This window comes from Sparassis crispa (assembly GCF_003851025.1).
Source record: "Sparassis crispa DNA, contig_000009F, whole genome shotgun sequence".
Classification (NCBI taxonomy): Eukaryota; Fungi; Basidiomycota; class Agaricomycetes; order Polyporales; family Sparassidaceae; genus Sparassis; species Sparassis crispa.
This window is the reverse complement of record NW_020939756.1, coordinates 1,529,407-1,544,198: the sequence shown is the minus strand read 5'-3', so window position 1 is coordinate 1,544,198 and position 14,792 is coordinate 1,529,407. Positions and strand designations below refer to the sequence as shown.

General features: G+C 51.8%; 3 protein-coding genes across 3 annotated transcripts; 1 reads left to right on the top strand and 2 right to left on the bottom strand.

Annotated features, from left to right (window-relative positions):
• Positions 1 to 2,220: 2,220 nt before the first annotated feature.
• Positions 2,221 to 6,210, bottom strand: SCP_1005050 (Retrovirus-related Pol polyprotein from transposon TNT 1-94; the record flags this gene model as incomplete). The annotated part of the gene is made up of 1 exon (XM_027762370.1): positions 2,221 to 6,210. The coding sequence occupies one exon, from the start codon at positions 6,208 to 6,210 to the stop codon at positions 2,221 to 2,223; it is 3,990 nt and encodes a 1,329-aa protein (XP_027618171.1).
• A 2,748-nt stretch (positions 6,211 to 8,958) lies between these two features.
• Positions 8,959 to 9,717, top strand: SCP_1005040 (hypothetical protein; the record flags this gene model as incomplete). Its single annotated transcript, XM_027762369.1, has 3 exons — positions 8,959 to 9,010; positions 9,064 to 9,487; positions 9,546 to 9,717. 3 exons carry the CDS (start codon positions 8,959 to 8,961, stop codon positions 9,715 to 9,717), a joined length of 648 nt encoding a protein of 215 aa, XP_027618170.1.
• Positions 9,718 to 10,849: 1,132 nt separating this feature from the next.
• Positions 10,850 to 12,619, bottom strand: SCP_1005030 (hypothetical protein; the record flags this gene model as incomplete). The annotated part of the gene is made up of 1 exon (XM_027762368.1): positions 10,850 to 12,619. The coding sequence occupies one exon, from the start codon at positions 12,617 to 12,619 to the stop codon at positions 10,850 to 10,852; it is 1,770 nt and encodes a 589-aa protein (XP_027618169.1).
• Positions 12,620 to 14,792: the final 2,173 nt, after the last annotated feature.

Sequence of the window (14,792 nt, the reverse complement as noted above, 5' to 3'; positions counted from 1 at the left end):
GAATTTTGGAGTTGCGCATGAATGTTCTCAGTGGAAGGGGCTATCAGGCGGCCTGCTCGTACAGACTGCACTCCGACAACCGGCAGAGTAAGAAAAGCGATATGGTTCGCGCGCGGGCTTAATATTTGTGTATATCCATAGCGTGCATTCTCGCTGACGGTTCTAGACGTACCCAGTATCAATATATCGAAGACGCTCACAGACCTTTATACCCTCAGCCGTTTACAGATACAGCCTGTAATCTACAATCTGTACCTTCGATTCGCGGAGGTCGAAGTGCGTAGTATTCGATGGTATCCCGCTCTGGGAGCACATCAGGCTCCGCTTTTGGGGAAACATATTACACTTAAGGACGTCGATGGGCCCGGGTTCAACTTCAGCAATCTCACCCTCGTGTGCGTACGAAAGCACGGCGTACCAAACGTCCAGGGCAACGAAGCTCTTCCCGCGCGAATGGGTGCAACAGACCATAATTATACATCGCTACCGCTGGTAAACGCACCGGTCCACTCGTGGTGGGTGACGCTGCGGCCAAGGCGTCAACGCATGTCCTAGTGGTCAGTTATGCCGGTGGGTATCGAAGTCGAAGCGTTCTCGAGGCCTTCTCTGACGTGGCTGACGTCGGGGGTGGGTCCTAGTCTAGTTTTTAACGCGGGGGGCTTATCGGTAGGTCCCCAATTTCGTTCGGAGCTTGGACTTGCAGGGAAGGAATTGCGTGACCGATCAACTCGCCTGCAAGAGAATGAGTCGGAGCTGGAAATAAGAGAACAAGCGCTCGCCGCAAGCTCACGGTGCACAGATACTACATACTCCAGGGAAGCGGATGTTGTTACATTCGAGATATCTCAGTCAAATGGCATGCCTTTTAAGCTGTAGGAGACAAGCAAAAGAAGCACATCCAAAGGGTAACAAGAGAAGCAACTACTGAGGATGGGATGTGAAAGTTCTGGCTTGAACTTGGACACTGTCACATCCCAATAATTTTGTTCCTCCTTCTAGCATAAGACTGTTGAAGAAATCCAGAAGACTAATTGGGAGTCACTCTGGCTACCACTACCATGGTTGTAAACAGTGCAGCATACTGTTATCCCCCACCTAAAATACAGTACTAGTGGATTTAGCTGTTCTGAGGGCCTTCAGGCATAGATTTTCTGAAACCAAAATCCAGTCTACAGACAGTACATAACAGGAGAACACCCTGTGTACCAGAGAGCTATGAGAATGCGGCAGAAACGCGAGACTTGCATGGGTAGATGAGAACGCGTTTTGACACGTCGCATGTGCACGTGATTTTCGGAGATGAAAATACCCAACCTACCGATAAGGACCACCCTATGGATAGCAGACGCTGTTGAAGACTAGACACGGACTGAGTCAGTCCCTCAATCCGATGTCAATAGCAAAAGGACTGAGTTATCTGCCTAGACACGGACTGAGTCAGTCCTACAGATAGATCAGCATGAGTAACTAATGTATAGTAAAGGAATGTAGCTTACCCTCAATCCGATGTCAATAGCAAAAGGACTGAGGGAAACGAAACATGTAGCGAGCGTGTATACTACGCGAGCGTCCGTGCCCGATTAGGAAACTAACTATGAAGGAGTGAGAGGACTACACGAAATTGTATCTACAACACACCCCCTCAACGGAGTGAGAGTCCTAAATCAGAAACCATTTTGGAAAATGGCTCCTTGTCCAGGGGCTTGGTGAGTCCATCAGCAATGTTTGCTGCAGTGGGACAGTGAATGACATTGAAGTTTCCATCTTGTATGCGCTCGCGGACGAAGTGGTGCTGTACGTCGATGTGTTTGGTACGTCCATGGTGACGGGTATCCTTCGCAATGTCCTTGGCAGCCATATTGTCTGTTAGGAGTGTGGTAGGGGTTCCTCCGAGAGTGAGTCCAATTTCCGTGAGGAAACGCCGGTACCACAGTGCCTGTTTCGCGCCATAAGACAAGGCCATATATTCGCTCTCAGTCGACGAGAGGCCATATATTCGCTCTCAGTCGACGATGAGGCAACGGTCATCTGGCGTTTGCTGCTCCAGGCTATTGATGAGTTGCCAAGCTGGAAAACGTATGCCGAGACGGAGCGTCGAGTGTCAACGTCGCGCGCCCAGTCCGCGTCCGTATAGCCGACCAATTCGTTCATGTCGCCTTCCTCGTCCGCAGTTCCCAATTCGAGGCAAAGGTCGCGAGTGCCCGCGAGATATCGAAGCACTCACTTCGTGGCTTCCCAATGCCTCTTGCCGGGATTGGCGTTGAACTGCGCGAGGTGCGCGCTGACAAACGCTACGTCAGGCCGCGAGATGACTGAGATCCAAGTCAGGGCGCCAACAAGTTCGCGATACGGCCGATTCTTCATCTCTGCGATCTCCTCTGGTGTCGACGGTGCATCGTGAACTGAGAGGTGCAGACTGGACTCCATGGGGGTTGGTACAGGAATGCAATTCTCCATTTTGAAGCGTCTGAGAATGGTGGAGATGTACTGGCGGTGTGAGATGGAGACAGTACGTTCCTGGGGATTGTCAATGAGTTCAAAACCCATCAACCAGTTGGGATCCTCCTCCTTCATCTCAAAGATACTGTGAAGCTGCTTTCGGACAGAAGCAAGCTCCTCTGCTGAGTCTGAGAAGCTGAGGGTATTGTCAACATGGATCGCCAGGATGGAATTCGCACCGGTTTCTGTACGACGAACATAGATGGCACTATCGCAGATCAGTCGATGGAATGAGATTGTTGACAGTTGGCCATCCATGTACTCATTCCAGAGGTGGGATGACTGCCTAAGACCATACAAGCTGAGCAGTAAGCGACAAACACGTCCAGTACCGTCGTCAAATCCGACAGGCTGCTGCATATAAATGATAACGTCAACCTTGCTGTGCAAGAACGCACCAGTCACGTCGTCCTGTCCATGATGCCATCCATGTGCGGCAGTGAGATGTAAGATCGCCCGAAGAGATTCGAGTCGAACAGTGGGGGAAAATGTGTCATTGAAGTCTATGCCGGGAATCTGTGAAAATCCCTGTGCAACAAGTCGGGCTTTGTATCGTAGGATCTCGCCTTGTGGGCCACGCTTGATAACATATGTCCAGCGGTTGCCGATGGCTTTCCGGCCGGGTGGCAAGTCCTCGAGTACCCATGTACCACGCCTCTGCAGCATGTCGATCTCTTCGTGCATTGCTGTCCACCAGTTATCGGCCTCCGAGCACTTCGTTGCCTCACGGAAATTCATCGGCGTGTCCGTGCCAAATGCTGCAATATAGGCGACTTGTGCGACGTCACCTTCGGGTGTCGTTGGGACTGTGGCGTCCTCTGGTATGGGTTCTGGAGCTGTCCTCACCTGTACCTTCATTTGTCTCCGCAGTGTGCGTGCTTCCTTGATCGCCTTGTTGTGTGTCTTCATCGCCTGTTCTTGTGCCTGCTGTTTCTCGGCAGCTTGCTTGATCCAAGATGGGCGCGTGACACGTTCTGAACGTCGGAGAGGTGCGGGAGCTGGCGCGGGCATTGGCGCTGGTGTGGGAGTGCTGGTGGGAGTGGGTGCTGATGCAGTGGATGGCTGATTTTCGGGCGGTGTAGGGATTGGCGCTGGAGCTGGTGATGCCGAAGCCTGAGAAGTTGGAGGATGTGGTGGTGATGTCGTGGAAGGTTCTCTGCCAACAGCCGTGTCAGGACTATTGCTTTGAGTGGACTTACTCGCGGTCACCCCCTCGCTCAAAGCAGGGTTTTGGTCATTGTCCTCGGGCATTGTTGGGACATTCTCGTAGACAATAACATCTCGAGATACCATAAACTTGTGCCTCGAAGGGATCCAGATCTTGTACGCCTTCTGATTAGGTGCAAAACCGCAGAAAATGCCATCAAGCGAGTGTGCATCGAGCTTCTTTCGAGATTCAGGGGGAACGCGAACATGGCAGCATGCTCCGAAAATGCGAAGGGTTGAGACATCTGGTTTCTTGCCATAGAATTTCTCGTTGGGCGTGGATTCAACCAGGGCTCTTGTAGGACTCCGATTGCAGACGAGTGATGCGTATGCATGGGCTTCAGGCCAAAAACCCGAGCTCATGTTCGCTTCTTGCAACATGCAGAGGGCGTGCTCATGTGTCGTCTGGTTATAGCGCTCGGCTACGCCGTTCTGTGGTGGAGTGTGTGGAGCAGAAGTCTCGTGTTTGATCCCCTTCAATTTGAAATATGTCTGGAGGTTGTTGCCTATAAATTCGCCACCACCATCGGATCGAACGATCTTGACTTTCTTGTCAGAGAATGTCTCGAGGCGTGTGATCAAATCCTTGATCTCCGAAGTCGCATCGCTTTTGGCCTTCAGGAAAGCCTTCCATCCCTTGCAGCTGTAGTCGTCAACGACAGCGAGTGTGTAGCGATAGCCGGTGATGGATAGGTCAAATGGTCCTTGAAGATCCATGTGGAGGTGATGGAGAATGCTTGTAGCACGATTGGTGGCTTGCTTCGGAAAGGGTGCTTGGTGATGCTTCCCCTTCGCGCAGCCGTCGCATGGGCCAAGTGTCTCTACGGATTTCAGATCGAGTCCTGTGACAAGGGCATGCTTTACCATGTATTGGAGACTGCCCTGTCCAATATGAGCAAGCCGGCAGTGCCAAAGCTCGCTATCAGATGGAGAGAGTTGGGCGGCGAATGAGATCTCAGAGGGATGGGAGGATGGAGGGGCGATTGCGCAGTCGAGTTCATATAAGTCACGTCGTCGCGCACCTTCCATGATAACCTTCCCATTCGAGTTCTGGACAGCTACCAGGCCATTCTGCTTGTGGATCGATAGTCCCTTCTGATCCATATGGCTCTCCGAGATAATATTGTCACGTGCGTCCGGGCAGTAGCATACATTTCGTAGTGTGACGATGTGCTGGTCTCCGCTATGAACGTGGCATAGGATGAGGATATCACCTCTCCCGTGCACCTCAAGTTGAGGTCCTGTCTTCCGAATGCCGCCGATTGTCTCGCTCGAAGGTGTGAATGTAATGAAGGCCGATTTCGTTCTGCAGATGTGAGTGGTAGATCCGCCGTCGAGAATCCAGGTGAATCGGGAGGATGAGCCGGGTGCCGCCATGCACGAGAGATGGTCGGAGTCTTCTTTCGCCTCGTTCACTCGCTCCTTCCCCTTCGCATCCTGTTTCTCCAAATCCTTCTTCTCCTTCTTCTTACTACGTGGTCCCTTCCCCTCAGCTCCACCCCCTTTCGACCAGCAGTCCTTGATGTAGTGACCGGGCCATTCACAATTCTTGCAGAAGGGGTTGCCTGGTTTGTATTCCTTCTTCGATCGCTTGCCGGACTGCTGCTTGGCATTGTATGCTCGCGCTGTCGATTGCTGGTTCTGTCGTATGGCATATTCTTCCTTCAGACGTCGTTCGATCTCAGAAGATGTGTAGTACTGAGAAAGGCCAGAAAATACATAGTTCCAGGATTGTGGCATAGAGATTCGGATGAAACAAGCATAGAGGTCGTCAGGGATATTTCGGGACATGAGGATGAGATCTCGCCGGTACGCTTTCATCTTCGCAATATGAAGGGTCAGATCTTCGCCATCGGCATACTTCATCGTGATGAGACTGGTGATAAGAAGCGTCCAGTCAGTAAGGGTTTCGCCTGCGAATAGTCGTCGCACTTCTTGCCAGACCTGTGCCGCGACCGTGAGGTGGCTGATTTGCGACACGACTTCCTCGGTCATATTCGACGCGAGTATGAGTCGGACGCAGGCATTCGCGTGCTTCCAGCGTCGCGCACGCGCCTCGTCGACATCCGGATCGGGCTCGGGAACTTCTCCGGTAGCGTACTCGAAGAGTTTGATAGTGTTGAGCGTTGATTCCATCGTCATCATCCACGATACGTAGTTCATCGGCGTGAGCTTGTGGGGGAGCTTCGTAAGGTTCATGTGCGAAGAGTGGTCGGTATCCTTGTGCAGGGTCCAGTGCTCTGCTCCGCCTTCTCCCAAAGGCCTGTACCTCCTTCCGCCTGCGTTCGGGCTCGGCGTGGGCCGTCTCGAAGGTGCCGCGGATCCGCGTGGTGAAGACTGCGCGTACAGATTTTCTCCGCTGCGCTGCGGTCTCGCGCGCGGCCTGTGACCGCCGGTAGGCATGCCGGGTTCGTCCCAGTAGGCTCTGCGCAAAGGTGGAGGAGTCGGAGAGCGCCCGCGTGGCGACGAGCGTCCGCTCCAGGGGTTGCATCGTTCGCCACTCATTGCGGTCTCGCGCGGGAGGTTCGGCTGGCGAGTCGAGTGCGCATTTTAGCTGCCTCTCGGGGCTCGTAACCTGTTGAAGACTAGACACGGACTGAGTCAGTCCTACAGATAGATCAGCATGAGTAACTAATGTATAGTAAAGGAATGTAGCTTACCCTCAATCCGATGTCAATAGCAAAAGGACTGAGGGAAACGAAACGTGTAGCGAGCGTGTATACTACGCGAGCGTCCGTGCCCGATTAGGAAACTAACTATGAAGGAGTGAGAGGACTACACGAAATTGTATCTACAACAGACGCCAGACACGGATATCCTGAGGAACGAAGGTTGAAGCAGAGTGTCAGTCTGCCTTTAGGGCTGCTCAATTCTTCTGGTTCATTTCGTGCGGGTTCATTTGGCCTGAGTCTCAAGGCAGGCCGAGAGATCCGAGACCATGCCGAGGGATGCCATGAGATCTGCCGATCTGGAGTGCTCCGGGTTGCTGGTCGCCTCTCAGAATTCAGGCATTCTCTTACAGCTCTATTACATCTAAAGAAATGTGATTTCGAAGACTACTTCCTCATAATCTTCTCAGAATAAAGTAGAGACTTTCAAGCAAAATATTCTACTGTCTCTGCTGCCCTCCACCGGCAAGCCGGAGCACTCCAGATCAGTAGATCTCGCGGCAGCCTTCGGCATGGTCTCGGATCTCTCGGCCTGCCTCGAGGCTCAGGCCAAATGAACCCGCTCGAAATGAACCAGAAGAATTGAGCAGCCCTTTTGGGAGACTAGTGGGTCCGCGCGTGATCAAGATGTGTGCGCCGATCGCGTTTCCACTGGCAGCCACAGTGCTGAGTGCCCCAGCAGCGACAACGATGGCGTCGGGGCCGCCCTCAGCTACCCGTGCAAGACGAAAATACTAGCCTTCTTAATGCAGAGCTCTCCATCGGCGTGCCTCAGGGAAGACCGACGGACGAGAGTAGAACCCGCCCACCGCGCCCTCTGCCACTGCTCTCACACTCCGCCATCCCCTGCCAACTATCACGCGCTGCCATGCACCGTCTCTGTATGCTGCAACCTCCTGCCTCGTCACACCATGCGCATAACATGAGGTAGAGTTGGAGTGGGTTCTTCAAATCATCCCACGTTGTATCAACCAATCATAAGGTATGATTTTTGTAGGGTATTGGCACTGTTCCTGACTCGGAGTGAACACAAGTCTTTGTTGACTTCCGTATTGAAATCTTTCGCAGCGTTCTCCGGTCTGATGCAAGAGCGTGGAGCAAAGAAAGCAAAATTTAGTTCTCCAGAATGGGCAGTTGGTGCGTCTTCTACTGCTTGATTGTAACATACTTTTTGAGCCATTACTCTCGTCAGCTTCCTAGCAGCGTGGTTTCTCCTAGGATATTACATTTACCCCGGTTGTGAAGTCTTACCAGCGGTGTCTGTGTAACTATGAGTTATCTTGTGTCATCGGACGCAAATGTGAAGTGTGAAAGACTCTCAACCTTATTGTGCCGTTTGCGTCTATACCCGGAGCCTACTACAGCATATATCCTCGGCAGACAACCACTCAGTACGTGACCTGTTCATGCCCTTCCGGCTTTGGGACCAATCTCCGGCGATCGTATTCGAGGGCGACTTTGTCTATCACTCGCATAGGTGCTCCGCTGTTTTGGAGATACGGTGCCTTTCTTAGTCCGCTAATGATCGGACACGGTGCTCTCGTGACGAGCGTTCCTACGACTTAGATGACCTGCTCTCGTTGCATCCAATAGAGCTGCGCCTAACTCGTCACAAAGCCCGTATGCACTGTCCACCAATTTTGTCTCTTCCTCGAAGTGAGCTTGGGCCGTATATCTGACTCAGGGACATGCCTACACGCTGTTCGCTCTCTGCCCTGTCACTGTCATTCATTACTGACTGCTCTTTGCAGGCTCCTCGTCACCCAAAATCCTTTACTGAGGTGTCGCGTTATATGGAGGTGTCAAACAATCACTCTTGGAAGAAGACCGCGTATTAAAAGGTATCGTGGGGGTATCGCAATTTCATCGTGTTCTTGGATTCATGGTCCGGCCCCCATCGTCACATCTGTGGGCGCGTGTGAGTCCGTGCAACACGCAGGGCATGGGGCCATCACTCTCGTCACCCCGGCGCCTCACGATCCACATCAGTCATTCATCGGGGCGACTGCACGCTTCATGTAATCAAACCCCGTTGTCATGTGGTTGCACGCAAGCCTAGCTTCCGGAACGCGAAGTCGACAGAGACACCATCCTCCGGGGATGGGTGATGATCTGACCACTATTTCTCATTTCTATAGCTATCTAGCACCCTCGCTCAAACTTGTGATCGCAAAACGATAGGCCCTCTAGGGTCTGTGTAGTAGTAGAACATGTGGATCAGACGGAGATCTTCGCAATTATGAAGTCAGAGATATCACTGCGGGCGACTCCCTTGACCTGTAGGTGGAAGTGGCTGATCAAACACAATTGCAGCACGCATACGGTACGTCTGTTCCGAATTATCCTTTCTGAACGAGGGCGACATTAATGTCAATTCGATAGCTGTGAAGCCTATATCGATATCGATGAATGCAGATACCTGACCGGGGAACGTGTTCATCATGGGCCTATCCGAAAGCACGTTTCGGCTTTCTCGGCAGCCTCACTGGAATTCGCAAATTGGACATGAGGGCGTCATGCGCGGGAAATATGTGTTGTGGGCCTTCATGAAGCCTTAGTGGTTCATCTATATCATCGACCTCGAATGTCTGACTCGAACATCGCCAACACGTCTTCCAACGCTGAAGCTGGATCAAGTGAATTTATACTGTTGACACTCTTGTGTTGAATGCTGATAATCATTGGTCAGCCTGGCCTGGTACTTCAGGATCCCTAGTTCAAGAGAACGACAAGCTTGATAAACGAGGAATACCCGCGGCTTCTGGTGCAGTTGAAGCCCAACTATCAAGCACGCTCATTGATGAGGACAAGGAGCTTCGCTGCATGATCTGCAAGGCAGAGAAGCATGGGCGAAAGCTGATTGTAGCGCTTGATGAGACATTGAACAAATTTGGGAGTAAGGTAGGACTCGTAGCGACACTTCTTCCCAGCAGGACTTTGACTGTCGAAGTGCAGAACTCCAACATTGTCGAAATATATGCCCGTATGGAGAAGGATAGCCAACAGCGTTCTTACTACAACGACGGCATAAAGTATGCTAACACCGCCCGCAGTACCATTTGGAAAAGGACCAAGTTGAAGCTGGGCAGTTTGTTCGACACGGCCTTCGCATGGTACGTGTGCCGTATCGAAGTTGCGTCCCGTAATTTTCGGATCTTAGCCAATATGAAGGAACTTCAAAAAGATCGTCCTCGGCGCCTATCGTTGGCTGGCGGATACCTACCAACCAGGAGATCAGATCTTTATGTTTGGTGCATTTGCAGTGCATACTGTTCCACTATCGCATTATACAGACTTTTTGTTTCAGGATTTTCGCGCGGCGCATATCAGGTCCGAGTTCTAGCAGGAATGATCGAGCAGGTGTGTATTACTTTGCATATGTGATCCCAGTACACAAGAATCATTCTCTGCAAATAGGTCGGATTGATATATTCGGGTAACGGGGAGCATATTCCATTGTATATCCTCTTCCTCATCTACTTCTACAACACTGATGCTTCTCCTCCAGTGCATATGAGTTATACAAACAGGCGTACGTGTTTATATTCCACTGTCATAGACCCTTGACGTGTACTTCCCCTTCCGTGTCACTTCTTGTGTCACACAGGGATGACAGTATGGCAAATCTCTTCAAGGAGACCTTCTCTCGTCGTGAAGTCAAAGTACACTTCTTGGGTATATGGTAATTTTTTTGCTCTATCTATCCAACACCACTATCCAACGTTATTTGGTCCAGGGGCACAGTCCCTTCTGTGGGTGCGTTCGGGGGCAAGAAGTACCATACGGGGAATTACGACCACATCTGCCAAGTTCGACATGCCCTTGCTCTTGATGAGCGCCGGGTCAAGTTCAATCCGGAATTTTTTGAGCCCAGTACTACAGCTGCTACACGGAGTTATGTTTCATCGAAGGTCGGGCCGTCGTGGAATCTACTAAATGGTCTGGAAAGAAATGGAGAGCGAGAAGGCGCATTATAAGGCTTTTGCGGCCTTTGGTGGTCCTTAAGTCGCGGGAAATGCACTGAACCGAGTGTATTCGGAAGGCAAGTTTTCAGCGAGTAAAGTAAAGACGAAAAACCCATCTACGCGGTTGAGCGCGTATTCAACGCCTCGGCTAACTCCGACGCCTCGACTACTCTATTCCTCTAATATCCTTACACCCTCCTCCTCCAAAGCGAGTCCGGGGGGGAGCGAAATACAGCAGGCTGTTGAACCTGCGATTTTAGTAGGGGTTTGAAGAGAACCGCCCGACGAGCGAGACGGATTGCATAATTCCCGATTTAGGGCCGAGATTCCTGATTAACGTCGAGCACTCGCGCACACTCGACGTGGATAAGGGAGCAGTGACTGCGCGGGGCGGAGGCCAGAGGCAATGGCGGCCTTAAGGTACAGCGGGGACCCACACGGATCCATCGCCGCACGATAGGCATATTTAAGCCGGGTTGCCATTGACCGCTGCAGGATTCACATCCGTCATCACCGCGTCCTGTCTAGGAACGGGTTCAGTCGGCGTGTTGCCCACAGGATCGCCGGCTCTGGTGGCATGGCCATCCTGGGTGCTGTCAGCGGCAGTAGGGGTAATATTTGATGGTCCCGGAGCAGGATGCTCCGGCGCCGCCTCTGCATTCGGTCCGGGAAGAGTTCCACGGGTGCGTCTTGTGCCATCTGCATGGTGACGCCGCATTTCGCACAGTGAATTGCGACATCGCGGAGACGATAATTGTTCGACTCCGGAATAAGGTGTACATAAAGTGTGCTGGCTACAGTCACACTGGCAATGTTATCCTTGAGAAGTTGGCCCATGAATTGGTGCCAATCCTCATCGAAGTCGGAATACTTGTCTGGCAATGGAAAATTCTCCAAGGCAATCCTCTCAGGTAATGCCTGCCCGACTTTCTTCCTGATCATCTCGCGGATAGTTTTCACACCATCACGCATGAACGAGTCGTCAACAGCGGGTAACGTATATCCCGGCTGTGGCTGTTGTTGCTGACGAGGTACACTACCACGGGGCATGCTATGTCTACCCTGTAAGTAGCTGGGACTCCGTGTTGCATGCCTGTCAAGATTACGGACAGACGGCCTCTCGGAGCTCTCGTCATCATCTCCGTCATCTCCATCCGAGCCGCTACCATGCGGACTCGAGTCGCCATCGCCATCCGGAGGACCACCATCACCGCCTCCACCAGGGAATCCACCAGAACGGAATCCCCGACCAGAGGAGTGTGGTCCGCGACCACGCGCGGGCAAACCTCCATGACGCGGCGGGTTGTTGTTACCACCACCACCAGGTGGTTCCGGCGGCGGTGCATCACCAAATGCGGTGCGCAGCGTGGCGAAGGGCATCGCACTACCCCAACGCGCACGCATGTCTACGCAGGACTCGGCCTGCTGCCAGGTCTCGTTGATGCGGGCCTCGCGCTCTCGACGCCGTTGTTCTGCCCCGCGTGCATCCAAAAAGCAGGTTTGGCCATCGAGACGAGCATTGTAAGTGGCATCCGTCTCGTTTCGGTCGCGGGGCCGGAACAGCATGTCGAGCGACCTCTCGACATAGTCGTCCGAGTTGATCGGCGGAGACTGCGGCCGATCGCTTTCAACGCCAACGGGTGGCCTCGATAGATGTGCTGCTTCGTCTGCAGCATAAGGAGGGTACTCACGCGGCGTGTATAACCCGTCAAGTTCGGGATTCTCCCGCTTCTTAATGCGGAGAATTGAGGTACGAATCTTGCCAATCGCTTCCTCAAAATCCCTTCGAGCATTTGCGGCTCTAACACGGGCCGCATTGGCCTCACGAATGGCCCGGTTAGCATAGCTGATAGCCTGCTGAGACGCCACATCGGACTCATCAAGCCTCGCCGAGATCGCAGCGAGGAGGTCCTCTGTGTGGTTCCACAACTGGCTGAGCTGCGGCTCATCCATGTTAGTATCAGATACACGGTGCTGATCACCGACCGTGTTATCGTCTGCAGCGCCCGTGCGAGCATCACGGTCGCCCGGCGTATCGACGACGCCATCGCGCTCTGATCTGCCCGATCGCAAGGGATCCGCCTCACGAGACGGGTCACCGGCGTCATCATGAACGTCGGCAGGTGGTACCAGTTCATTCTTGTCAGTGGATTGGCCGCGATCATCGACGTTGTCATCGTCGTCGGCGGTGTCCTGAACGGTACTACGCCTTGTCTTCATTCCACCAACTCCAGTGGTAACGGTCACAGTGGAACTTGTAGGGTTCCTCTTGGCCGGCATGTCGACAGAGAAGATGATAGAAGCAAGGTCTTTTCGAAAGAGTGTAGAAAAGGGGTTTGTTGCCTAGCTAGAATAGACTTCACTAATACCAAGGTGGTATCAGCGGCGAGTGCAAAAATGTATAAGGCTTTTGCGGCCTTTGGTGGTCCTTAAGTCGCGGGAAATGCACTGAACCGAGTGTATTCGGAAGGCAAGTTTTCAGCGAGTAAAGTAAAGACGAAAAACCCATCTACGCGGTTGAGCGCGTATTCAACGCCTCGGCTAACTCCGACGCCTCGACTACTCTATTCCTCTAATATCCTTACACGCATACACCCATTTGAAAGAAGTCTGGTTTTCAGGCTGCCACTCAGACGTGTCAGTGTATTCAATTTGATGCATGCCTATGTAATTATGGCTTCTTAGCGGACGCGGGAACAGATCCAAAGACAAGCTACTGGTGGAGGAGGATATACCAGCTCTCTGGATTGCAAACGAAGCACGTACGGCTGGACTCAGGTTCAAGGGATTAGTGATGTGCACCACGGCCCGGCTCGGGCCGAAAGCCGGGGCTACGGCTCGGCTTTATAGGGCTCCAGCTTGCGCAAGGGTCAGGCCGGGCCATCGATAATGGCTCAGGGGAATGTTCATAACATTATTATATGTTGAATTGAAATGATTTCTCTCCTGTCAGACATGCCTTCCAGACCCCTTCTGCCCGACAACTTACAGTTACCATGGCTGATCCAACCAGCTGTGCTCCTCAGGATCTTCAGTCTAAGATATATCATTTTTATGGGTAGTTTCTATCAATGTACTGTGATTATTTTGGGCCGCGTTCGCTCATTAAGACTACGATTTATTTAATTCACTCCTGTGTTATTGAAGGCTTGAAGCCTGCTGCCCCTCGTAAATGTGTTTTTCTTGGTCAGCACCGTTCGTTCGAATAAGTTTCTGTGCGCGACCCGGCAGCGACGCGACGCGACGCGTCCATCACATGATCTACAGAAGCCCCCCTTACCCAGAAAAGGAAAGCCAGAAGGATCATCGCAAACGATCGCCAGCTCACGCAGGCTACAGCAACTCGGTTTAAAAGTCCCTTCGCAATGCACTTTTGCTATTGTTCCGAAGTATGAAGTATGCGCTGCAGAGACTGGTCAGTTTTTTCAGTTGCCTTGAAGACTCGGAGCGCAGTTTCATCATGATACGATAGTCTCTCTTGCAATTCATGGAAACATTTTTCAAACTGACACAAGACCGACTGCGTGACAATACTGGTGAGCATTAGTGGCATATGTAATACGGAACTTAACGGTGTTCTGTCTCAAATGGCTAGTTACTGACGATACATGATGTTCGCGCTCGTTTTGGCGAGGAACGGTGTGATTACAGTACTGAGCGAATCATCGGTGAGTGCCCAAGATACTGGGAAAGCAAGCTGACACGAGGTACCCATATGCTTCTTCTGTGATCGGTATACAATAGTGATCTTGAGGGATCCGTTACGCACGCAGTACCGTGAAACTATGTCGACAATCCGTTTTTCTCCACCATCGTGGAGATCTGATGATCCCGGACAATCCTGATATTCTGCCGCTGTCAATTTATCCCAGATGCTTCGGAAATTCCAGATGTTTAAACGAATCCGGGCACATATTATCTCCATCGACTTGCGTGTAGGTCGTCTTGAGGCCGTAGAAAATGATCCTGGCGCCGGATGGATTGAACTGTTTTCGCTAATCACTTACCTTATAGTGAGTATATGACCGTCAGACTCTTTGCTGTGTAGAACTAACCATGGTCGGTACATTCAGCTGTAACATATTCGCCGTCCATCCTTAGGTGGTATCGCGCATATCGTATAACAGGCAAGGTGTACGCAAGACACTGAAAATATTCAAACTGCTACGTGCGTTGCCGCCGATGGAAGAGAGAAATCTATCTTGTTATTACAGGTCGTTGTGGTGCCCTGTATCCCGTCAGTGTCAAACATCTGTACTATGTCTTCATGAAACGCGCTGACATTGTAGCCAAAACATATTCAGCCCTATGCTTTGACACACTTGACTGAACGTCTGATGTGTTCTTGGACGATCTTCAAGTGGAAGTGGATTGACAAAGGCCCCAGGCAAGCAGACTGAGTGGCACAGTTTGATTATGCCACTTTCCAGATCTTGCGGGTCAAACAAAGCAA